The sequence below is a fragment of the Haliaeetus leucocephalus genome, unplaced genomic scaffold, assembly GCF_000737465.1.
Source record: "Haliaeetus leucocephalus isolate CR32 unplaced genomic scaffold, Haliaeetus_leucocephalus-4.0 Scaffold1, whole genome shotgun sequence".
NCBI lineage: Eukaryota > Metazoa > Chordata > Aves > Accipitriformes > Accipitridae > Haliaeetus > Haliaeetus leucocephalus.
This window is the reverse complement of record NW_010972437.1, coordinates 802,893-828,953: the sequence shown is the minus strand read 5'-3', so window position 1 is coordinate 828,953 and position 26,061 is coordinate 802,893. Positions and strand designations below refer to the sequence as shown.

The 26,061-nt window shown below is 42.2% G+C and overlaps 1 protein-coding gene across 2 annotated transcripts in view; it reads right to left on the bottom strand.

Annotated features, from left to right (window-relative positions):
• Positions 1-17,166: 17,166 nt before the first annotated feature.
• Positions 17,167-26,061, bottom strand: part of MYO1B (myosin IB) — a 96,066-nt gene continuing 87,171 nt past the window's right edge. For both annotated transcript variants that reach the window (XM_010563964.1, XM_010563973.1), the window contains 4 exons: positions 23,218-23,350; positions 21,514-21,666; positions 20,465-20,592; positions 17,167-17,889 (listed from right to left, as the gene is read on the bottom strand). In XM_010563964.1, coding sequence (XP_010562266.1) covers positions 17,766-17,889; positions 20,465-20,592; positions 21,514-21,666; positions 23,218-23,350 — 538 coding nt within the window. In that variant the 3' untranslated portion in view covers positions 17,167-17,765. The remainder of the gene's footprint in view (positions 17,890-20,464; positions 20,593-21,513; positions 21,667-23,217; positions 23,351-26,061) is intronic.

The window sequence follows — 26,061 nt, the reverse complement described above, 5'->3', positions numbered from 1 at the left end:
AGGAGCAAGCCCTTCCCAGAGATCCCGGGAGAGCGGTAACAGTTTAGTGCAATCAATGCTGTGGTAGAAAAGCATTTCTGTGTTTTATTGATCATTTTGACCCCTGGGGTGCCTGTATGTGGAGCTGATTGATCTTCAAGCACCGGCAAGGCTATGTGCTCTCAGAAGGTGGCCAGATCCCTCCACAAAGGAGACACGTGAGCCTGCTGCGGGTTGGGTTTCAAGACACAATGACCGTGCTGAGCTAGCAGCTCAGCTACATTAAGAGCAAAGTGTGGGGCTGCTTACACCAGCAGCAGCTGCCCAACCGCAGCGGGGACCTGCACCCCCCGCCAGGCAGGTCGGGGCTTTCCCATGGAGCCAGCGTGGCCAGGGCAGGGTGGTGAGGTGCAATGTGCACCAGCACAGTCCTTTATGTCGCCTGCTCCCTACTACACGTAACGAACACCAAAAACCCCGCCCAGATAGCCCTCTCTGCTGCTCCCCACCCTCTGTATCCACAGGGCACTGCCCAGGACTGCAGAAGGAAAGCTGCTCTCACGCGGGTCTTGGCTTGTCCTCAACCCTGTTTGCCACCAAACTGTATTTGAGCTGATGGGCGGGGAGAAGTAGCGGTCCTGCAAATCACTATTGCAGAGAAAATTTCACATCGTTTGGATACCACCATTTAGATCTCACAGTGATATTCACAGCCCAAATTCACAGCAGGAGCTTTGCAGGCAACTGGACAGCATTACCGAGCCAAAAGTTTTGGTGTGGGTTTGACATCCACGCCTTACATTCAACTACATGTCTCAGATATTGATTCGTACCAACATTTGAAATCTCTGCCAAAAGATATTTGATGAGAAGGAAATGCCACTAACCATGGAGAACCTGAAATGGGAAAGAGATAAAGACATAAAGGAGCACTGCTTTGCTAACACCTGCTGTCCAGCTTCAACATAGAAACTTACCAATTACTCTGAATGCAACCCCCCAAATCTACCACAGATCCCTACCGGCAAGTGCCATTTTCAAAGGGTTAAATAAAGGTAGGAGCTGGCATCTGAAATGTGCTTTCATGAGACATTTCAAATCCCCTTTAAACAATCTCCGATCTAGCTGCCACCGAAACTGAAGTCAAACAGAGATTTCCAGTTGGGTGGTCCGCCAGTCTTCGTGCTGCTGGTGCCACGTGTTCTAACACAACACAGCCCTGGCAGCAGCTCCCGCAGCCAGGCTACTTCTTACATGAGCAAACCAGTGCACATGGTTCTGCTGGAAGAGAAGGAAACATCTTTGGCAAAGCAAACATTTTGGGTCTATTAAAAGCAGCAGTTTAAGTAGAACAAGATGTGGCAGTAGAGCCAGCCCAAGGCTTTTCAGCACGCGGGCTACAATGAATTTTGCCACCCCTAGAATGAAGATTTATTTTGTTCTTCTCCCTGCAGCTGCAAAATAAAACTTCATAGCAGCAGCAGCAAAGTCCGAAGTAGACAGAGTAAGGGATAGGAAGGGTGTCTTGGGACCTTCTGTGGTTGGCAAAACAGGCTTAGGAAGGGTCAGGAGGATGCTGGGGATGGAAAAGGAGAGAAGTCGTAAGGATGTGGGAAGTGAAGAGGCGGATTTCAGGGTAGTGAGATTTTCAGCAAGGCTCAACTCTCCTTTTCCTACTCGCCTTCCAACCACCCCATCAGCCTCATCCCTCCCCAAAGCCACCACCGTCCTTTGGGAGAGCTGCCCAATCCACACCCCAGGATATCCAGGTACCTTCTCAGCCCCATCCCCTGCCTCACTCCAGCCCTTGCTTACCTCCAAGCACCTCCCCACAACCTGGGAAGCAGAAACCTGGTGCCAGACCTGGTGCTACTGTGTTGCCTCTCCTTTTGCTTTCTTTTAATTTTCTTTCATTAAAGACACAGCTAATATAAAATGAGTCATTCTGAAACCCAGACCCTATTAATCTCCCCTCAGCACCACATTCTCCTAAACAATTGCATCTGTTGAGGACATGAGTTGAGACAGATGACTAATATTTTGCAAGCATGTACCCCCTTGAGTGGCTTGGGAAAGCAGCCGGGGTTCAAGTGGTGAGTGATTTGAAGGAGCCACAGGAGGCTCGTAAGGCTGCCCGGCAGCCCTCGCCTTCTCCACGCAGATGGTAATCTCACAGGGCCCAGCAGTAACGATCTCAGAGCAGTCCCGACACTGTGAAAATAGTCCATTACAAGTCTAATTATGCAGATTAAAAATAAAAATCACAATTAGAGACTCAAACCAATTCTTCTCTAATTTACACCAATGGGGAATCAGTTCTGAAGGAGAGCAGAACCAGAGGGCTTGAGCAGGCTGGGGAGGAGGCTCCTCGGCCGTGCCCCGGCAGCGGGGCCGGGGCCACGCTCTGCGAGCATCCCTCCCCTCCTGGCTCTGCCTGTGCTAAGCCTGCTGCTTCCCTGGGCTTATATCCTCCTCAGGAGGGTAGAAAAGCTTTTTAGCCTTCCTGGGAGGTGCACAGTCGATGGAAGTGCCCTTTCCCTGACTTGTGGCAGATGAGCCCTGCTATCCCAGCCGTGAATCACAGCGCCCTGCATTTATGGGAGAGCCCTTGAACTTTGAATGAGCACCCGTGGGAGGCATAAACAGCCACACTGGGTTATCAATATCCCTATCAGTCCCACCGGTGTCGTTCTGCAATGTGACTCTCTCCTCTTCAGGCTGTTTGTAACGTACTGGAGCGGTACGATCTGGAAATGAAGGGTCCTGTCTAATACCAGCACCGAATAAATAACTTTCAATGGGGGAGCTGATCACCGTGCAAGATACACAATAAATATATTTTATTTAATCCTTCTTCAAGGACAAGACGGGAAATGTTCAGAGACTGTATAAGGCAGCTCTGTGATATGCCACTGTCTGGCTCCTGTTGGCTTTCTACATGGTCTGAGCGTTACCCCATCCACAGCCCTGTCATCCACTGCCGTCATGCCCTATGTCACCCGACAGACTCACTGGAAAGTCCTCCAGATTTTTAGACCCATGTCTTGAAATCAGTTAGAGGGACTCTCAAAAGGGTACTCAGCAGAATAGAGTGTTTAGCATTTTCTCAAGATATTTTCTAAGCATCTTGAAGCAATTTTACCCCATTGAATCCGAGAAGAGCTTTAATAATTTCAAAGACGTCTTCCAGACTTTTAGCATAACGTTCCTCCCACTGGTCTTTTGTCCAAATTCAGCATCACATTGCCTGCAATACAGTCTTTATTTCGGGCAAATGAAAGGAAGAGAGAAAATTCACTGCACGTTGACATTAAAGCTCCCTTTTCAGCTAAGCAAAATTTGCTTTCAAGATTTTAGGTCAGAGCCGATGTGTCTGATAAGCTTTAGGACTCAGCTATTTAAAAGTCTACTTGTTACAAAACTCTGGAGATAAGTATATTCATGAATTGTGGGAAAACACTGCTGGGTAATCAAACACCTCATGTATTCCTGCATTAACTCTCGAGCTGGCTCTCTCAGGGCTGTACATTTCTGCCTACAGCAAAGCTGGGCTGCCCAGCCTGCAGCTAACGACCTGCTTCAATTACCCTTGGCCGAGCCAGCGCGGGCAGGTTGGGTGAGAGACATACCAGAGTGCCCCTGCCTCATTGGGAAGGCAAAGCTTTCAACAGGCAATTTAGCAAATAAATATACCTCACTCTGCTTGAATACATTAACCTTTCCATAAATGCAGTCTTTAGTGCTAGCAGCCTTTTATCCAGCTACCTAGCGTCCTCCTCTCTCTTTTCAGACCCCACGCTGTACCAAGTTACGGGTTGCCATGCTGTTCTGTGCATCTTAACCCTTCTTCAGTTCAAGATCTCCTCCTCTTCTCTTTTCACAGTCCACTGCTCTGCAGGTCTCTACACTTACTTGGCTGTTGGAAGAGATAGGGAGGGAGAAAGGGGGCAAACATTTTCCCGTTTTAAGCCATTTGATTATATTAAACGTAATTTTAAAAAAAAAGCTAACAAGAGGTTCTCACCAAAGGACAGGATTTGGAGGCACATAATTTTCCTTGAAGACAGGAAGCTTTCTGTGAGTAATATTTTCATTTTCACAGCACCTAGCAAACTTCAATCCTCGCACTAGCACCAAGTGGTAAATATTATTCTCCCCGTGCTATAGTGAGCAGACTAAGTGGCTTACCTCAAGCCAAGAGGATTTCATTTTACATTACAGTTCAAAACTTCCTGGGCCTCCAGTCTTCTGGTCAGATCATGACTTCGTCTTGAAATGATAATAAATTCAACAATATCTGATAGCCTGGAAAGGCATGTGAATTGCCTCTTCCAAAACTGCTTCCAAATCAATCTCATTTTATCTCATGAATGAATGAAAGGAAATATACTACAAAAGCAGGTGGCTAGAGCTTCTTTTCCATGCTCTGAATATGGGATCCAAATTTCTTAAATGCATTTAACACCCCTTTTCAACAATCCACGGGATGTATCGTGAGCCCAGGTTGCCCAGAGAGGTGGTGCCATCTCCATCCTTGGAGATTTTTAAGGGCTGACCAGACAAAGTCCCAGGCAGCCTGGTCTTATCTCAGAGCTGACCCTGCCTTGAGCAGGATGTTAGACTGGAGACCTCCGAGGTCCCCTCCCACCCGCGTTCCTTCTCATGTTATTATCAGCCACAGCAGCAACCATCAGATTCCTTGAAGGTCATAAGTGGTGTTTCTTTCTCTCAGTTGGCAGATGTTCAGTATATTCAGGTAGCACCTAAATGTCACAGGAGCCCTATTAGGAGAGGTCCTGTGTACTGATGTTATTGATCATCCCTGCTGCAGAAGATCTCACCTCTTAAATGAGAGGCACCTTGGCCACAGGAGGGGACCTTCTCTTGGACCATGCAATCTGTTGGCAGCCTCACAAAGAACAAACGGTAGGACACCATGGTGATTTGTTTGCCTCACATATTACCTAGCATCAGAGAAGCACTTCTGGGCAGCACAGCTCACAGGGTGTTTTACAAGACAAGTGATTCCTGCTAAAAAAAATAGGAAACTCATTGAAAGCCTCTTAGCAACCCAATTTAACACCAATAACTAGACAAAGTCAATAGCAGCAGCATGAGTCAGCACAGTAGCTGACGGGTTCACAGATCACCTTGCACCCTCATAGGAGTGTATTTACAAAGGGGTTGGATCCCACCACATGCCGAGAGCTCTCAAATCCTACTAAATGGTTTTAAAGTAAAGAGTAGCTGAGGGAACTGAGCGCCATCAGACAAGCCCTTAAGAAATCCCTGACCACTCCTCCTCCATATGGTCACTTTGCTTATTCTCCACGTACTGTATTGACCCACTGGAAGCGTAACTGGCAACTTCATTTTTTTCATAACGCTCTGCACAGCGCTGTCATATAAGTGTGTTCTCCAGAGAGGGACAAATGCACCATTGCCATTAAAACCTTAATTAAATATACAGCTGGAGCATTCACTGTAGCTGACATGGCTTTAGCTTGAACTCAGACATTGGCATCGCCAGCCTGAATGCTGGTGAGATGTTGGAGTTCCACCACAAGTACGAGGTAGGGCTCAGTGGGTGCAGGCAAAAGGGGGTTTGCAAAAAGGAGAGGCAAGATTAGCACAGCGCACTGGCTGCTACGTCCTCCTAGCAGAGCACAGCGAACAACCAACCTCACCCAGGGGACACCAACGAACCAGACAACATTCTCATTAATTACAAGCAAAAAACCCAAAATACACATTGTTGTCTCAAATATAATGATAATCCTTGGCTCCTCATTTGCATGTTCATCAGCTTGTTAATAGCACAGCTATTATGGAGGACCTAAAACACACAATCATGCACATACGCACCCAGTCATTTCCTATAACAATAGCTTCCTCTCTATTTGACGTATTTCTCCCCGTCTGGAAAATGGTTCGAACTGCGCCATCCAGGGCAAACTATAATTGATGACTAAATCTCAAGGAAAGCAGTCTTGCTTTCTGTGCGTGATACAGCCAATTATCTTTTCCAATACTGAGAGCTATGGTTTTTACTAGTGATGGATCCAGGGAATTGCTGGAGGAAGGACCCATGGGAGAGTTGGACCTACTACACACAGCCTGCAGAGAAATACACATATTCCTGTAAAGAGGGGGAGAAATATCACAAGCAAGTCCTCACAAACAACAGGTCTTCAAACCACTGTGTCAGAGTAGAAGGAAACTACTGCTGCTGAAGGAAGCACCCGTCGTGCAGAGGGGTGGCCCAGGCACAGGCGAGGACAGACCTCCTGAGTCCGAGAAGGGAGGATGGGGAATGATGCGCCCGGGGAAGCAGCGCGGCCGCAGGCAGGGCAGCAGCGGTGGCAGGGGGGGAGCTGGGGATGGGGAGGTAGAGCTCAGCCAGCCTGGGTAAGCAGGACAGCCGCTTGCTTGTGTACATCTTGAGCTCATCATGCAATAGTTTCTGATTCAGCGGTGTGGTTAAGTATGAAGACGTGAGCGAGAGACATTACTCAGGGCAGAAAAATATTCAGGACATTCCCTGGAGGAAATCTGCCGTGGTGGCTGTAGCCTTTCCTGTAGCCACCACGTATTTCATTTCATCTTCAGGGCAGAAGAAGCAACTTCAGTTTTCTATCTTTTGTTAGACTGTTTCAGGCAGCGCCTGGCAGGAAGACATTCATGGAGACAACTGTGCTGGTGGTTTTGGGACGGAGCATCAGTCTGTCAGCAGATTAAATCTATTACAAATGCTATTCTCAAGACATCGTGCAGGATCTAAACTTCAGACCAACAGCTCAGCACAAACTTAATTTCATTATGAAACTGGAGCCTTTTCATATTTCGTCTGTAACACTTCTAAAACATTTGTGTTTTTCATTGCACCCTGCTCCATTTCTTTGGTTTTACTCTACCCCTAAATTTGCTGCGTGCCTCAGATTTTTACATGAGCAAGGAACAGCCACACCTCAGATGTTTCACTAGCAAAACTCTACAGCCACACAGCCCCACAGCAGTCAGGGAGGACACAAAAACGGACATCAGCTGATGACCTGTCTGACAGCAGGGGAGCAACAGAGGTTTTGGTAAGTGGGTTGGTGGGTGTGTGGAAATTCCTATCAAGTAAAAAGCATCAGAGGAGACTGGCATGTAGGACCAGGACCTTAACCGAGTGCGTACACTAAAATGCTGACTACCTCAGTTATCAACTCTGCTGAAAGTTTAAATATTGCTGGCCTCCAGAATGAATGGTCAGATAAAACAAGTCACTATATTGAGTTATGGTTGAAATCATCACCCACAAAAAGATCATCACAATGCATCACTGAAGTTGAGCTCACCTTTCCAAGATCTTGCCCTAAATTTATCGGCAAGAAAATTTTAAATAAGTATACATGTCTGCAGAGCTGCAATTCATGCCAGAATAGGACAGAGTCTATAGCTAGTTCCAGTATCAGAGAAATACAAAAAACAGCACACAGAAGGGTAGTTTTTGTAATGGTGACATTTTTGCCGGTAGTAGGCAGACTCAGGTCACTTGTACGTGGTTAGCATCTGTCAAACGATGAGGGCTGTTGCTGGCTAGCAAAGTACATGCGATCTCACTCTGGGCACGCCAAACATTTCCATAGCTTGTCATTACCCATGGCTTTTATCATCTCCACCACCAGATTTGCAATTCATTACTGCAGCATAAGCAGACTGTAGCAAATCTTCTCGTCTCACCACCGAAAAACCCCACTTCCACTCATTAAAGTCTGAACTTCTCAAGCGGGACCTGACCTCACCGAGCACTGTGGTGGAGAGCCCTGGGACGCTGGCTGGCCTCAAGCCTTCTGCCTAGGGGCAACATACAGAGTACCCAACCCTTGCGCGGTGGTTGCCCCCCGGTTGCCCACGCACTGAGGAAGGAAGGTCAGTACCGCACCTCGCGGTGCCATGAGGAGACAACGTCGGAAAGAAATCAACGGTGGCGTAGGCTAGGCACGGGCAGTAGAGGACTGCTGCTGTCAGCGATGGGCTGTTGTGGTAAAGATCTCGTGGTGCTGTCGCTACACGTCTTGTGAGCCAGCTTTCCCCATGGTTTAAGAAAAAAAAAAAAGGTTCTACAAAGACAAACTCGCAACAACCAGTGACACCAGGGAACAAACTATGAGGTTCAAGGAGTGCGGGAGACTGTTCTTCAAGTCGATGACTAGTGGTCAGTTCAGCTGCTGCTGGGGAGCCTGGAAACGTGGCTGCTCGGAGCTGGTAGGAGGAGGAAGGGTCATAAGAAAAAAGCCCAGAGGCCCATGGAAGGTTGAAGAACACACGCACAAAAAAAGAGCACGCTGTGTCCAAAGAAAGTTCAACAATTTTCCCAGCTCATTGGATTGTGGGAACTTTGCTTTTCCAGGGAATAACTATGCTATTTTTAGCATTTTTATTATTCAATTTGTCACGAGCCATCCCAGGAGACTATCAACAATCGGCTTCAAGCAGCATCTGACCACAAACACTTCTCCACATGTGATTTAGAACATCTGGAGCGAAGGAATCGGCTTTCAAAGCATGCCAGCACTGTGCTGCCTCCCCACATTTCTTCTTCCTTCCATCTTCATGTCCCTTGTCAGACTGCGCGTAGAAAGCGGGCTCGAGAAGCCAAGCTCAGAGGCCCTGACAATACATCATCACTCTGTATTTGCTGTAAGCGCATGGGGAGAGCGGACACCGCCTGCTTTGAAGAGGAGCTCAGTCAGGGACTGCTGGCAGCACATTCCCCCCACTGCCGTGATTTATATGTTACGTCCCCTAACGATGGGAGATGCGATTCTTGGCCTGCAAATGGGCCAGCGTGAGGACTCGTGCCAAAGCGTGCACGCTGCATATCGCATCCACAGACCCGAAAAGGAGGCGCGTGCTTCATAGCAGCTGTAGGTACTAGCTCTCCATTTAGTGCATGGATTTCTCCAGCAACCCGGGGAAACCTTTTCACCAGAGCTATCTGGCAGGTAAACTGCAAATGCACAAAGCAGTTCTTCAGCAAGCCTGAGGAGGGAATGGGAAGATATGAAAAAGGAATCCAGGCAAATAGCAGAGGAAATGACATTATGATCCCAGCTGGAAGCTCTGTAATGATCTGCTTGGTGTTTGCGCAGAAACCTGCATGAGAGCGGGGAGAGGTCCTGGCCCCCGCGGAGCTGATGAGAATTTTATCATCAGCTAGAGGGGTGTGAAGGTTTCACACAGGCATTAATTTTGTGTTCATCTTTAATTTCTCTGAATGATCCACACGGATGTGGTGCAATCATACAGCAGTCTGCATTCACACCACCTTCTGCCTTGCATGTCTGGCTTCTCCATGCGGCTTCCAAAAGCTGTGCTCATTAGGACGTGTGCTGTGGTGCTACCAGCGCTCCCCAAGCAAGTCCCATACAAATCCTGGTTTGTAACAAGAAAGTCAGCACCGGGGGAGAGAGAAATCTTGAACTGCACTTTGTAAAGAGCCGGTGACATCGCAGCAGGACCTGTATCTACTTCTTGTTCTCCTTTATATGTTCTCAAAGAACAGCTGGAAAAATTCAGGGACATTCGTCTGTCTTAAGTTAGAAAACCTGGGATTTTGGCACACAGTGTTTTTTAAGAGAGCTCAGGAAATCCTTGAAACCCATTATGACCGCAGAAAGTACAACAGCTACCCCAGCACGTGGTTTTGCATCACGCCTGAGCTGGAGTCCCAGCTCCCCACGTCCCATCACCCCATCCAGCCCCACGGGCTGCGCAGGGACCTGCGTCCCCCCAGGGAGCTCCTGTCGTGGGGTGACTTCTCGGCCCTTGTAGCACGTGGTCCCGGCTCACCGCAGGGTCAGGGTGGCACGGCCGGAGCCATGGGCAGGGGACGTGGGCAGGAAGGGCCAGAGTACACTGCTGCGGCAGCGGGAAACGCGTGGGTCCATGCTGAAACGTGAAACCATGGCCTCGGGTTTACTTTTCCAGCCATTTTTAGGAAAGAAACAGCTATAAATACCGGCCTCGTTTGTAGTTCCTAAGATCCATTTTGTTTCTTTTTTTTCAATACTGAGAACTGTTTTCAACTCCATTAGTAATCAGTTCACTCTAAAAGAAACACCCTAAAAATGAGGAAATTTGTCTGTGTAAAATTACATTTTTTCATGAGGAAAAAGACGCACCCTTAAAGCCACAGCAACCTTTACGTCACACAGTAAGTGCAAGAATCCCAAAAAAAGAAGAAAGAAAAAAAAAAAAAAAAAGAAAAAACCACCTGAATTAAGGCTTCCACAAGAGAGCAGGCTCTACCTCCAAGGAACAAAGTGGCCAAATCCCTCAGATGATGAGAAATTGCATCCACTTGGACATGCCAGGCCGAGGCTGTTCACACACAGTGCACGTTTTCATGTCTTTGCAGTACCTACGTTCATGCACCCTGGTTGAGGACACCAAAAGCAGCTTTCCAGGGGCCACGGTGAGAACAACCTTTCCTCAATGGTGCCCTGCCATGTCCCAGCAAACACGTTTCCCACCGATTAAAGTTGTTGTTGGTATTGAACTGAGCAACGACAAACTCCAAAAGCCGCATGCTGAACCTCGCAAGCTACCTGTGAAGCACGAGTAAGATGGCTGCCATTTTGACCGACACTCTGGTTTTGGAGCCCAGGTCTTCGAGACTGAAGAGGCAAAGTGGCTAAACCCTGAGGCATGTGGTTGCCGTTCAGCTGTCACTAACAAACTCCTGATGCCTTGCAGCTCAAGCACCTTTTCCAGATGCCTCTTACCCATATCCTGCTTTTGATTTGGTCTGCCTTCAGAAAAGATTTCCTGCTCGCCCTTGCATCCATCCTACCAGTTTCTAGAAATTCCCCCGCAAGGGAATTTCCCCGCAAGAAAGGGAACGTCTGGCGGTGCAAAACCGAGCACGAGGAGAAAGCCACACCAAGGGAAGGCTCTAAATAACACCAATGGGCCGGGATTAGCACAGCAGCACAAAACCAGTTCAAATCTAAACAGGCTTCGCTCCACCCTGGCTGGAGGAAGACGCTGGCCCCCACCCATGGCGTCCCGGGCTCTGGCAGCTGGAGAAGACGTTCTCCTCTCTTTAGAAAGGGTTTCCTCGCCCCCTTTGTACAGAAAAGCCTGAAGATGGGACTGAAGCTTGAAGCACGGATCTGGCTCTCGCAGTCCCCCTTCCTTTTCCAGTTTGTTCTTTGGTTTGTTTTACCCTGAGAAACCCTATCTGCACCTCAACAGAAAGGAGAAAACCACCCAGGTAGGATCAGAACCCACATCCCCAGCCCCTATGGTGCTCAGGAGGCAAGCACGTGTGGGACATCCCATGATGTCAATGCAGCAACGCCTTCTAAATACAGCGTTCAAATAAAGGACCATCAGGGTGAACACCTCCGTGTTAGTGATGGGCTGTGAGCTGGAAACAATCCGACATTCACGTTGCAATGAGTTTGCTGTTGGTTTAAAACAAATGCCTTTTTACTGTATCAGAAATAGCTGAAATTCTTTATTATTTTTTGCATTATCCCCAGAACAGCTCACGAAAACTCAGGAACCTGCCATCACAAGGCTAAAATCCCCATATAATATTAAGAAGTTTGGGATGTAATCAACATTTAGGATCTTCCAGTGCAAGCTCATCCACAACTTTTGGACTTTATTATTAAATGTTAATCAATAGCTTATGGTGATTTTGGTCAGACAGCATTGCTTTGAACACTTCCAGTTGGAGTCTTCATGGTTAAACTTATGCCAAGGTCCCTTCCCATAGCTGTAGCAGCATACAGGCAAGTAAAAGCACATGTAACTGTATTCACAGCTATTTAATGCTCCTTTGCATCTCAATATAAATGAGTTCCCTCCTTTTGGCACCACAGTTTGAAACTACCTATTTCATACTCTGATGGATTCCTTTTTTCAGGCTACAAGAAGCATGTACAGCAACCTTGAAGGCTGCGTGCCGTGAATCAAGCCAGCAGGGACTTCATCAAAACATCACTTCAAGTGGATTTCTTTTCTAACAGGAAGAGACAGAGCGCATAGCAACAGCAGCTTTTCATGTTTCAGGCTTCAGTTTTGCTTTTTGTCACTTTTGGGAAACACTGGTGATACTGATACAGCTACCAAGTTAATTCAAAAGGGAACAAAGCATCTTTCATTAAAAACAGCTCCTGGTTAGAAGGGAAATAAAACACTTCCTGTATGTTCAGCTGAAACCAAGGTACCGAGATGCAGTGGTAGATAATGGAAGAAAATAACCTAAAAGAATACGTTGCTGCTTTACCCTGGAGACATATGCCTCCCTTTATCACTGCAGAGATGTCAGAGGCAGGAGGGAATGGGAGCAGGAGGAAATCAGAATGTGATGAGAGCCAGAGTGGGAAACAGCACCCAGCATCTCTGAGACCACCCAGCATCAAGATACTGGGGGGGAAAGGATTTGGAACGTCCAGAAAGGACGTTGCCAGGCCAGAAAAAATCACCATCGTGGCAAAAAGCATCATCTCCCGCTTTTACAGCGCAGCCTAAAAGGCGTTCAATGTTTCAGAGGGTGAAGGTGAGACCGGGCAGTGAAGTCCCAGGGATCTGGGCAAGGACTCGTACAGAAAGGCTCCCTGCAGATCCCCAGCACTTTGCCATGCTTCCAGGGAATAAGACTCCCTGGCCAGAGGAGTATTTAGTTTTTCTCTTTTCTCCCATAATTAAAGATCACAAACAGTAGAATATTATACAGCAAAGAGATCCTTACCTTGGATTAAGCACAGGGCGCAGCCTTGGAAATCAGTTGAATTATTAAGAAGACAGATTCTTCACATTTTCTTTTCATTCATGTATAAAGCCTTTTGTGCTTCATACTTCAAAATTTTGCCTAGTCAGTTCACAATCAGATGTCAACATCTTAAAAGTTTAGGATGAAGGAGAGGGGGAATCTGTTTCTAAAAATCTTTTAGGACTCAATTTCATCACTTGATCATAATCAAAGTTAACTGCAGTCACCTCAAACTGTCCTAACTCTCATTTTAAGTTGAAGGCTGAACACCCAACTTGGCCTTGTGCGCAAGGGAACAGGAGCAGAACTGGTTCTAGCTGATAACTAGATTAAGTTAATATTCCTCTCACAGTCCCAATCCTTTAAATAGCACTAGTTTATTGTAGAGAAATACAGCCAGACATGAAACAGTGTTTCCTTAAAAACAACAAATTCGTAGGAGGACTTTTTTCCTCTTTGCATTCCAGCTTATTTTTTGAGACTGGCCAATGCAAATCTGCCCCAACCTATGTAAATGCATTTTTACAGGAATTAACAGCAACTGTAAATTCACCACAATCCTCCATCCTCTGTGTACTCCGCTTCAAAAGTGTGGAAGAACCAAGAGATTCAGCACCGCTGAATGAGCAAGTACCGCTGTCAGGGTTATCCTGCAAGAACGAATGTGGCTTTTCTATGCAGCGTATATAGAGTGTGTGCTTAAAGCAGTGACTGCTCATACATGTGATGTTTCAGCAGAAGCAAGTGCTGCTCTGCCAATGAACTCTGGCAATTAAGTGAATTTTTTCATATGCTAAACCTCCCTTTACCTATATCTCTAGGAGGAAACACTGCAGCTAGTCCTATAATGGGAAGTCTCACTGTAACCACGACTGACATGAGAATGCTGTTCTCTTTGAGGGAGGATGTCACTGCCTGAATTAAGTCTCCTGAAACTACTTAACAGATCACTTGATTTCAGACAGAGAGATCTGTACTGCAAATTAGCAAATACTGTGCTGGAATGGCTACAAGATCTTCCTACATGCCAACAGCCTTTAGTTACATTTAACTGGAAGGTCATGGGACAGTGACATAACATGTAATTATTTTAAATCACATGATTAAAAGCAGTATCCAGAGAATTTTGATCACTTTGAGAGTTTTACAAACATTGGTAAAGAATTGTTTCTCCCACTCACAGTCATATGTCAGTGTAAGCTCCAAAATACTCTAAATAAGGACAGAAGCTAGACAGGAGGAAAGCCAGAACTCATCTGTTAGTGATGCTAGAGAGTACTTCAAATTCATGCTTGCCTCTATTGTTATAAGTTGGCAGCATCCCCATAAAACACTTCCAGTTCTGTCTTTGAAATGAGTGCTTGTTTGGAAGTTCTACTGTCCAAAGAAGCATAGACATGTGCATATCCCTCCTGCCCATCACCATCACACTACAGGGCAACCTTCCAAAATAACCATGACCATTTCCTACAGAAGATGGACAATACAGTGTTCATCAAGATTAAGGATCTAAAAGCTCAAGAATAACAGTGAAATTCACACTGACTGGGGAAAATTGCCTCATTTCATATAAAAATTTTGAATTAATTCTTCAATTTTTTTTGCCAGAACTTTTTAGAAAAAAGGCTCTCATTTTGGCAATGAAAACAAACCTGGATTAAAATTGAAGATGCCTTTTCTGGCTTTACATTTTAGTTTCTTTCTTCCATAATTTGTACGATGAACAAAAATATACATAAATCAGACTTAAAATTGTTAAGAAGAGAGAAAAAGATCACAAGACAACACATGTGGAATATGATAGGTTTGGGGCTCAAAGCCATTTTTTAAAAATCAGGTTAATCTGGCTATTAATACTGTTCTTAGGGAATCAGTCCGAATCCTAATGTTAGGAAAGTTGAGTTTGCAGAATTTTCAGATAAAACTATGTGGAGGAAAGGACTTGCACTGAAGAATTGCACTGAAAAAGGTTACTGTGGAAGACATGCTGCCTCTTAAGGAATCACATACAAAAATAAAAATTTCTCTTCTCTCCAAGGTCACACACCAGTGTTCTCTATATTTAACTGAAAACCCAGTCACCTGCTCTTTTTAGATTTGATGGCAGTAAGGAAGATACAGATATAGAGAAAGTATAGGTCTAGGAACAGAATTTTATTTGATTCTGGAAAGTATCATGCAAAAAATGTCTTTTTTTTTTTTTTTTTTAAAAGATCCTTGCCCAGCTTCCAGATGACAAATTAAAATTTACAAGTAAAAGGATGTGTAAGGTTAGCACCATAGGAGGAACAGTCTTCTCTTTACAACTCCATTTGACAGACAGTTATAAAAGAAAACAGAGGAAAAGAAAAAAAACCAACTAGGTGACCTTGAGTTTTTATTTTCAACATCCTAGATACTTAAATCTAAACATCAAGATACCATGACTCTCTAGGCATATCTAAATAATTCACGTTCAGCAAAACTTGCTCTGTACATTGAGAAATATTTAAGTGTCAAATGGTAACTATCACAAAGTACCAGCTAATATGCAAGGTAAAAATTGTAAAGGTCCAGAAAAAGAAATGAAACACCAGAAATCAAAGTGAGGAATTTGTCCCTCTTCCAGTCTTTTGCAGGTATGGCTATCATGACTTGCTGCAAAGCTCAAAAAAATAAAAGGGATGTGTACTGGGTCTGGCTGGGATGAGTCAAATATCCTAACATTATCCTGTAATATCCTAACTTCACGGGCCAAATATCCAGATATACTTAATCTAAACTCTCCCATTTTCTACCTGCAAACAACTACAGGATTACATCAGACTTCAAATGTTTGTTTTCCTTGCTTTTGTATTCATTTTAAGAATTTGCTCCTTGTGGTTCTTACTGTAAGGTTTTCAAGATAATAAACAGGTTTAGAAACACTCCAGTCTTCACCGAGCAGGAATTCTAATACAGGATTTAAGAGTTTTAAATGCCATGTTATTATGTGCTGTCTTCTTAAGGCAATGGAATAATTCCTTTGAAGTATCCTAATTTTGCATTACAAATTGATACTAAGATTTCCTTCGTAAGCATCTCTAATTACCATACATGTAAAATTATTTAAATTTTATTAAACTATTAACCTGACTCAATTATTAAAAGAAGGGTTCAAACTCAGATCATACGGAAGAGGCAACTTTTTGTCATAGTTTGGGAAATACATCTTTTGATTATGCCCACATTTCAAGGTTGCGTGCATGGATTTTTAACAGCAACACTAAAGCAACCAGTTAAAACAATTGTTTTGTATTCAAATCATAGCAAAATAATTTACTTTAATCCCAAAGCAAAATGTGGTATAACCCAAACCAGCTGTTTTTTTCAGACCGATAACCATTAGCACTAGAACATCTATTGCAGTAAATGCCGTTTTAACGCGGAGAGCCAATGTTAACATGGAACCGCCCAGAGGAGCCTTCACAGCCGTGAGCACTACATCACTTTACCACCGGGAGAGTAATGAGACTCTGAACTTTTCTTTATCTTTCCTTTATTTATGCTTGGACTTCCAGCACTGCACATCAGATACCCAGGGTCTTAATCTGTCCTATATCAGACTGCAAAAATACAATGCTTTCTCAACTGTCCTTGCATCAACAAATCAAACAGTCACATCCAACAAACCCTTCACTTGAGTAGTTACTTCTATCTAAAAATGCATCTCTCCTCTTAAGGATTTCAACTAATGCTTCTGGCTTATAAAAGATTAAGTGCAATGAGTTACACTGAAAGTTTATAATGCAGCTCTTGATTGTATTTTCTGTGCACACATTTACATCAGGCACACAAGTTATATAAAATAGTTTGGAGTACAAAAATATGGTTATAATATAGGAGTACCAAACAGCACAGAATTAGAACAGTTTTATTGCCGTAATACCAATTTATATACAGACCCCCAAATTAAGGACTTTTTAATTCTAAGTATTCTTCCCAAATTGACAACTGTAGTGTACACTCTAAAAAACTGCAAATTAACAACACGAATCTATTTTAACCCCTACATTGCCTATGCAGTCTGCACCAACCTTCTCTCTTGCACACAAAAATGTATTATAAATAATTTCTCACAAAATGTCACGTACATTTTATTGCACATTGTACATGCCAATATCTAAAAGAAAGGCTCAAACCTTTCACTTGATAACTAACTGTTTAAATACCTAGCAGTTACTTGTGTTGCGAATACTATTGCATTTTTCAGGCTCTAATCTTAACTGATAATTTAGAAGAAAAAAAAGCAGAACAGAAAATATGCCTCAAACTGTATAGCTTAGAAACAAGCTTTTTCTTAGTTTTACTGATATTTACTGTATAAAGTCATTAAAAACATCTGACCTAATTAAAAATCCTGTTTCAAAATTTCTGCATTTTTTACTATAAAATTATGCATATAGCTGCTCGTATAATTATATATTCCTTCTGTTTTGCAGAATTAGATGTTCCTGTGCTGTATTGACTAAAACATTGAGTTACATAGGTCCTAGTGTTAACTATAGGAGTTAGTGTGCCAGTCTCCATTCTGCCGGTCTCCCCAGCAGTGGCAAGCGAGGAGCCCGTCAGAACACCAGAACAGGTTGATATAAAAAGACACTGAGCACAAGTGGCCATTAAGCATCAAGGCCATGTATAGTTCCTGTTAAGAGGATCTCTAGACTAAGAAATATGAGTAATTTATCATTAATATGTGGGTTTACGGTATGCTGCACTAAAATATGACCACTAAACAAAGGGAATGATTTGTGTATGACAGATACGTGCCAGCTGGTAAAAATGCCTCACAGGATAAAAATCTGCATTTTGAGGGTTAAAACTCTGGCATGAACAAAAAGATTAAGAAGTCAATTGATCAAATGTTTTGCCAAGGGTTTCTAAAGCTATTAGCCATCAACAGCTCTAGAAAGGCATAAAACCAGCAAAACCAAACAACTAAAATTGCACTATTACAAAGAAACAAGTCCGTGAAAGGGAGGGTCACCAGCTGCAGTTAAGGGACAGCCACTTCAAGAAGCCGATTGTTTTTTCGCTTGCAAGTGGGGATGTTGCCGTTTTTCTGGCTGCCTTGTATGAACTTCACACACACTTTGTCTTGTCTGAACTGGACCAGAAACCTAGGAGAAGGAATAAGATACATTTTAGCTAAACGTAGGAAAAAACCACATGAGGAGGTGAAGTCTTTTCTTGTGGGTTCTGAGCATCACTCCAAAAGATGTCATCTTCAGGTCTGTATTAATTATAAGAGTTAGGGAATAAAAAAAGCGCCATGGGTTATGGTATGGCTTGAGTCTCCTTCAGGTATTATCTCTTAATTATTGCTTTTTGCCTGTAACTGTGGACCTTTTACAATAGTTAGTTTGCTATTCCTTTAGAAAGAAGGCAGCTTAAAACAGAATTTCTAATGTACCTGAAATGCAGCAAAGACTATTTCCAGCTGCTTCACCGTCATCCAAAGGGACTTCTCTGTTTTCATGGAAGGAAGCTAAATACTTCTATAGCAACAACCGGGAGCACTCTTCTGATCTACGCTTTATTTAGTATATCTGGTATTTTAGCAGCTCTCGTATTTCTAATCCTTAGTTAGCCTTTACAGCCCCCTGCTCAGCAATTGGGAAAATTCACTTCCTTCCCAGCAATCTCCAAATTTAGATATTTCCTGCAGTCCAGGATAAATGAATCTGGATTTGACTCTTCACTTTTTATTGGAAAAGAAGTTTCGCTGAATGTGGAGAATTGCTTTAAAAAAACCACTAAAACCCACCAATAGGCTCCTGTGGAGCCTCAAACTTCTCACTGCTCAGGATAGCAAGATTAAAAGCAATAAACAGGGCAGCACTGCCTTTTGGCTCACACGCAGCGGTTGCTGACCTAAAAAGTCCTTTGTAATACAGAAGATTTTCCCTTTTAGCATCCTTAAAAAGTCCTCCAGCAGAGGCCAAAAACTTCAAAGAATTTGTTCTCCAGCCGGAAACCACAAATCAAGCTGACGGCAGAGCTCAGGGGAGGAAATGGCCTCTGCTGCGCCGAGCTGCCCTTCGGTCCTGCTTTCCTGCTGCACAGCCCAGACGCTCAAAGATTAACTTGTTCGGCGCTCCCAGCCATGCAAGCATCCGGAAAACGTGAGCAGGTCTTACAGCCATCGCCTCTTGTCACCAACGCTGCATTTTCCTAGACCCATTGTTCCAATATTATATATATGAATGGGAGGTCTCCTACCAGACATACCCCTGGATCAACAGCATTTTTGCTTATATCAGCTCTCTTCCCAAAAAGTAGTGTACAGTAGTCAAAATAAGGCCACATTTTCTCCTCAATCTCTAGTTGTGCCTGTATCTAAACTCTAGCAGGAGGAAGAGAGTACTGCTTCACCATCAACAGAGATGGAACTGCTAACAACTTAAAATTATTTAGTCTGGATAAACTCAATAGCAATACACACTCGAAAGTTTTTAATTTGCAAGACAAGAAAGAAAACCACATCCCAAAATGCAAGACTCCCAGAAAGCAGGCTGTTTTCCAGACCTAAGGCAGGCAGGCAGGCAGTCCACACTAGTGCAATGCATGCTGAAACTTTTAGTAGTTTATTCCCTTGTAGCCATCATTAAACTAGAAACTTACTGGGGACAGCCACACTCTTTTAGAGGCTAAAAACCCACACCCTTGAGCAAATTAAATCACATCTGCTAACAGAACAAAGGAAAAAGGCAGATGCCATTTTCAAGGAAAAAGCAAAATTAGCCTTTAAATAAACCCTCAAATCTGAACAAACTGTACTCGCCATCACGACTCTAGATACAAGCAGTGTGGTGCAGCCAGATAAAAGGTTCACATTTTGCCTGCAGTAGTTTTATTCCACTATTGTTAAAGGGTTCCAAATTTTCTTCTTTATTTAAAATGAATAAACCCACCAAATCAACGCTACTGAAATCAGGGGGCACTTCTCACAACAAACTGAGCGCATAATAATGGTGGAGTAAGTGAGGGACTCTTACTCAGCAGGCTTTAGGAGTGCACACACACACAAAGATTTTTATTCCATGGCTATAAACACTGCAAGTGCAGTCCTTACTGAAAGCCAAAATATGAAATTGCACCAGGCAGAAAGAAATACTAATTTGAGATGCAAGCATTTTATCAAAACCAGCTTTTTAACAACCAAAAAAACCAAAACAACAGCAGGTGGTTCAAACACCATCAGCAGGAATTTTAAGAATATATTTTTTACCTTCACAGAAGAGAAGGTAGCATAGACCTACATTACTAGCACCATCATTATGTGTGTTTAGGAGGAGCTTTTCATTCTGTTTTGGTTATTTTCACTAGAACTTGGCAGCTAGTGTCCAATAAGTATCTCATAGGAATTTGTGAACTTCTCAGTTACACACAAAACTATTCTCTCAAATGTAGTATCTCTTAATTATTTCTACAGCAGCAATTCTGCTTCATAGCCCTATTTGAAACTACCTTAAGAAAAACATGTTTTCTCTAATGACTTTCAAGGAAATAAGAGCCAAACTGAATACTAGAAATGAGTACACACTGAAAATTGGATCCTTATTTACAAGTATTCTGTCAAGAGAAAAGAAGTATTAGTTACACAACAGTGTTTTGTTTTTCTAACATTAGATACTTGACTTTTTAGCATGTTGCACTGAAGGAAATGCACTTTTAAGCAAACAAGAAACATACTCATCAGATATCTCAATGTTGAGCTTCTGCTTGGTTTGGCTGAGAGTAGTACGGTAAAGTTTAGTGGCCATTTCAATAAGGTGATCGCTGCTGAGCAGGAAATCTCCTTTACCAGCTGCTCCTGAACCCTGAAACAGAACAGAAAGTAGTTAGGGCTACCAAAACCTAGAATATGAAAAATATTAAATGCCAGCTAAGCAGGAGATTTTAAAAGGAGTCTTCTCTTCCCAGTGCAATGAAACAACAGCCTTTTGTCTTGTAAATTAAACAGGGATGCAGTGCAGTGCATAAGATCAAAATGCAATTCACTCTCAAATCAACTACAAACCTGTTGAGAAAGTTAAAAACCCCTTCTGACCCTAAAGGAGGGTCACCTTCATTTGTCCTACAATACTGTAGTGTTTCTGTATCCCTCTTCTGGCTATACCGCAGCAAGCTTACAATATTTTCAGAAAGGAACAGAAACCAATCACCAACACCAGTATTAGGATGAAGGTGGTCAGTATCAAAAGACATTATATATGACACTCTTCAACTCCGTTTAAGCTAGAATACAAATGACAGCTTAATGATTTCAGCAGAGCAATGCTGACAGTGCAGTGAAGCAAATATAGCACTGAACTAAGTTCTTCAGAACCAAATTAGTTGTGCCATAACATGGATTTCTTGGCAGCCCATAAAGAAGAGATAAATATTCTGCCTGAGTGTCAGGAAGAACTATATGAGCAGCTAAAAAGGAAAACCCTGCCACAAGGTATCTGAACCAGATCAAAGGCCCACATTACAAACGGAAATCCAATCCTGAAGAGGCTACAGTGAAATATGAAGTCTGATTTTCACGAGTAAATGATCGTTCATAATGTAGTACCTGTTCTCATCTGGCTTCAGTAGTCTTAAATCAAAGTTTTTGCAGATATGGCAAAGTTCAATAAAATTATAAACCTACAGGCTAACCACTACTATTTAATGCTACACGATAATGAATAAACAATTTTTATATCATTGCATGTAAAACAGTCATATTATTGTATTATAAAGTTGTAACCAACCTCCTTGAGGTGCACCGCAAAGAAGCCATCATTTTGGGAGCTCATGGACACTTTGGTAACATCTCCCAGTGGAACCTCTGACTTGATATTCCCAGATTTTTGATCCGCAAGAAGAACGTTATTTTTGGTTAATAAGAAAATCCTGGATGTAGCCTGTGAAAATACAAAAATGCAAACCATTATCTACACAAAGAGAGAACTGGTCTTTATTGAGCACCTACTAAGACTACAAGCAGTTCATAGAGTTAATAAGCTTGGCCCACATTAGTAAACACGAACACTTGATGTTCAGTAAAACTGCAGATCAGTTAAAATCAGGTCAAATTTATTTATGTGTCTAATTATAGATTGAGAAGCTTAGCTCATTTTGGCACATATGCTTACGTATAAACAGTTCCTTTAATTACTAGCTTACAATTACAAAAATCGGAAACTGAAACTCAGAAACTATGCAAATCATGATAACCTCATTTCTCATGCTCTGTCAATCCCCAGGAAAACCAATATACCTTTTCAGTGATAGTTAACTCAGGGTTAAGCCTCACTATTTACTGTTATTCACCAAAACTGTGTTGCAGAACAACACAAATCATGTAGGTATTTTCGGTGTTATGCTCTCCTCCCTTTACCTATTGGAATTATTCTTTAGGAGGATAAACTTTCATATTTTCAAATGACAAATATTTTTAAAGCATGATTGTGTGTTCTTAAATTCGTCTTAGAAAATAGTAAGAAAGAGAAACAAGAACTTAATCTACATATAGCTTTTTCTCCTGTAAAATTTTAAATAATAAAATCTTAACTATTATAATTAAGAAGTAGCTGTCTTAAGCACATAGAACCATAGCTCATTATTAATTGTTTGTTTGTTTTGTTTTTAAATCTTGACAGCTGTAGCCTATGCAAGTACAAGAAAGATATTGTCTTCATTTAATTAGTTTCTTCTAAACCGGAAAATTAACTTGGCATCAACAACAGGCAACCTAATTTCACTCCTACAAATGCATAAATGACATCTACTACTTCTAATATTTAGACAGATATGGTGAAAACAATTACATTTACTAAGGGAGGAGAATACTTCCTGTTTTAATAAGTATAATTTAAATGCAAAACAAGTTCTGTGTTGGCAGAATAAAAAGTACCTAGCATATTTAACAGCTTTATTCAAATGATACAAGAAACTTGTCTCTTCATTCCAAAAAGCTTCTGATATCAATCAGAAGACAGGCAAAGCTAGCAGAGCATGCCACTCACTATTTTAAAACATAATAATATGTGATAAACAGGAGCTTGAACGACAGTGTGAACCTTGAAAGGTTAAGTTTTCTAACTACTTGAACAAGACCAATATTCTCTATTTCTTTTCTTCAACTGGCAAATAGAAGATCTAAGTTTGGTACAGAGACTACATTTAGCTGTGAATCAATACAGTCTGTTACCAGTTGATGAGATGCCATTTTTGTTTGGAAAAGTGACTGAAAACTACAAACCCAAACAAGATTTTAGTAATCTTTACGTAAATTTAAAACAGGTGTTTAAAATCACCGATTTACATAAACCCAACATTCCCAATCTTGCCCTTGAAAAAAGGGCATTTTTTAAAGTCCGCAGACTATTACATGACCGAAACGAAGTCTCCCTCTCAGTTTATTTATAACAAAAATGATCTACCCTTCTGGATAAGTAATTCCATTTTATTACCTTCCCATTAGCTCTATTGATCTTATTCACAACTTCTGCAATAATGATTTTTTCATCCACAGCATCTTTAAGTTTTTTATACTTGGGGTTCTTGCTGATTTCCAAGTAAGCCCCTTGGAACGGCTGCCCAACACTGCCCAACAAAAAGACAAGGGAAATACGAGTTAAACATGAATCTCAGGGAAAAAGCAAACCTCCTGAAGCCGTCATGTTCTGCTTCAGGCTTCATGGAGCCAGGAGATGCACCAAATACCTTTTTCAATGACTCTATGCTGCCAGAAGCTTCCTCAAGGTTTGATACATTCTCTGCCAGGTAAAGTCATTTGCTGCTTCATTTTTAGTGAAAGAACACTCTAAACAACCCAGAAACCTCTACTCACGATTTCTAACTGTTTTAAAAAACAGCAACGCAAAATAATTTGCTGTTGTCTAAGAGAATAACTAGAACAATACATAACTGAATGCAAACAGGGCTCTTAACATGGTGTTTGTTTATGCAGCGTAGTTGTCCTCCATCCTGCTGAGAAGCAGAGAACTGCAATGCCCTGCCCTCTGCCCCAAGACTCTTCAGGTTGGTACCACCATTCCCTCAGTGCAGTGGTGTCGGCATTAATTTGTGCTGTGCAGGCACACTACGTCAGCTGAAAATAACTTGGGAATTGCTACAGAGTAGTGTGGATATATCTCCCAGTACACTATCCTGGGGGAAAGGAGAAAGGAGGAGGAGGGGTAAGAAACGATATTAGACACAGAATCTTGTTTGTATACATTAACAGCACAGTGATGGTGAATAAAGAGAAATTTATCACCAAAGACAGTAAAAGGATTTTTTTTTTCCTTGCTCTGGAAACATTTTCCAATTAAATGGGCCAAATTGTTATGGATATCAGACACAAGTACATCCTTGCATATACAATAAATTTTGATTCAAAATCACCCAATAACAGCCTCAGTGAAAACAGGAAATAAAACTTCAGTAGGACTGACACCTCTGCTCTTTCGCAGTATTTCAGTGACAGACAAGAACTTGCCTTCAAGACCTCCTGTTGTTTGTTAAGTGTGTACCAGCTCTTCATCAAGACTTGTTGCGCTTGCCAATCACCCATCTTTATCCACCTCAGGGTTATACAGCAAGAGCTCCGCTATCAGTTAAGAATTGGTGAATACAGTTGCTGCTTGCTTTGTTTGGAAGCCGCTTTAACTAATTGCTTTGATTAAATTACAGTCAAAGTACTAAATGCAAAGCTTTGCCAAGACGAGAGCCCAAGAGGAGCCAATATATTATGTGGAATAGCACTATCTTTGCAACTGCATCTCTGGCACACAGGGAGATGGGAGAGAAAAGGAAGGGTTCTGGTATTTTAGTACTCACAAGACGTCCCTCTCTGTTCTTAAATAATTGTATTATACACAGAAAATTAGCCACATCCTATGACTCATTATCATACTAACTAATCAGAAACTTTATACTGTAATTTCCTCCACCCCTAGGCCAATAAAAAAACCCAACAGGAGCTAATCAGCTCTGAATACAAGACAAAAAGAGATGGAAATGTTTCTAAATGAGTGCAGGGTGGGGAAACCATTCTAACTTTCTACCATGTTGGAGCTTTGATTTTTTTTGTTTTTATTAATTAGTATTATGAAACCATAGCCACCAAAACAGTAGATTCCCTGTGGATTTTGTCCCTAATTAAACAATGATGACTTACAAGCTAAAACTGAAATGAATCAACAGTTACCCTCTATCACATATACCACTTAAGAATAAAAGTAACGTAGATAGACATTTTGCTGTATACAATTTCATTGTTCAGTCTTGGTGTAAAAAGTACCAAACCAAGGATATAAATAAAAATCCTTCCTTCCCAAGGAGCTCTACGCTGATCAGATGTAAACTGACTCAAAGCAAAAAAACCTGCTTGCTCCTAGAAAAGTCCAAAGGAAGCATCCTTCTCTTTTCCCAGCAGCATAAAAAGACATCCCAAAGCAAATAAGGAACAAACCACAAGCTAACATATACAGCCATTAAATAAGTGATCTACTGAAGGGAAGAAAGAGAAACATATACTGAGCCCATTCCAGGAAAAAAAGGAAATGTCTTAATAAAAAATGACATAAATCAAAACCAATAACACACAAACAATCAGGCAGAGCTTGCCCATGCATGGAACTGCTCTCATCAACTCTTGCAGATTCCTGTTCCTCCCTCTACTGAACCTTGCTTCTCACTTTACAGTGCCTTGCTCCTGCTCAGCTCAAACTATGACTTCTAAAAGAAAACTCTCCTGAGATGGACAAGACCTTTGTTTTCAAGAATAACACAATTTCTAAGCTCATATTCACATAAAAAGTTCAATTCAACTTCTTTCAAGGACATCAGATCTCTATTTTGTCCATTTTATTGCATGAAAAAAAAAAAAAAGAAAAAGTGCATTCCTTAAGTAAAATTAGATACTACTGCACTTTCTTGAGTCATGTTAGCTCTGCAGATAGCAATGACAAGAATTTATCAGTTTTTAAGAACTCAATAATCTGAGAGACCAGAAAACTTATTTGCAGAGATTTCACATTTTTAAAAAGTCTCCAATTAAAAAAAAAATTTAAAAAATCTAAAATGGAATTGAACTTCTAAGTTGTTTTTTTTCTTAAGTACCCCTTCAAAAAGATGTATACCAATGTATCTAACTCTTAAATTACCTAGTCTTCACGTTAGAGCATTACTCTGAACGTACTAAGTTTGCACATAGCAGAGCTCCCTGGCACGCCTCGTCTGGGAGTGACATTGTCACTGACAGCCTTTCAGTTCACTTTACGTCTATTGGTTGCAAGAACCAGCGTGAC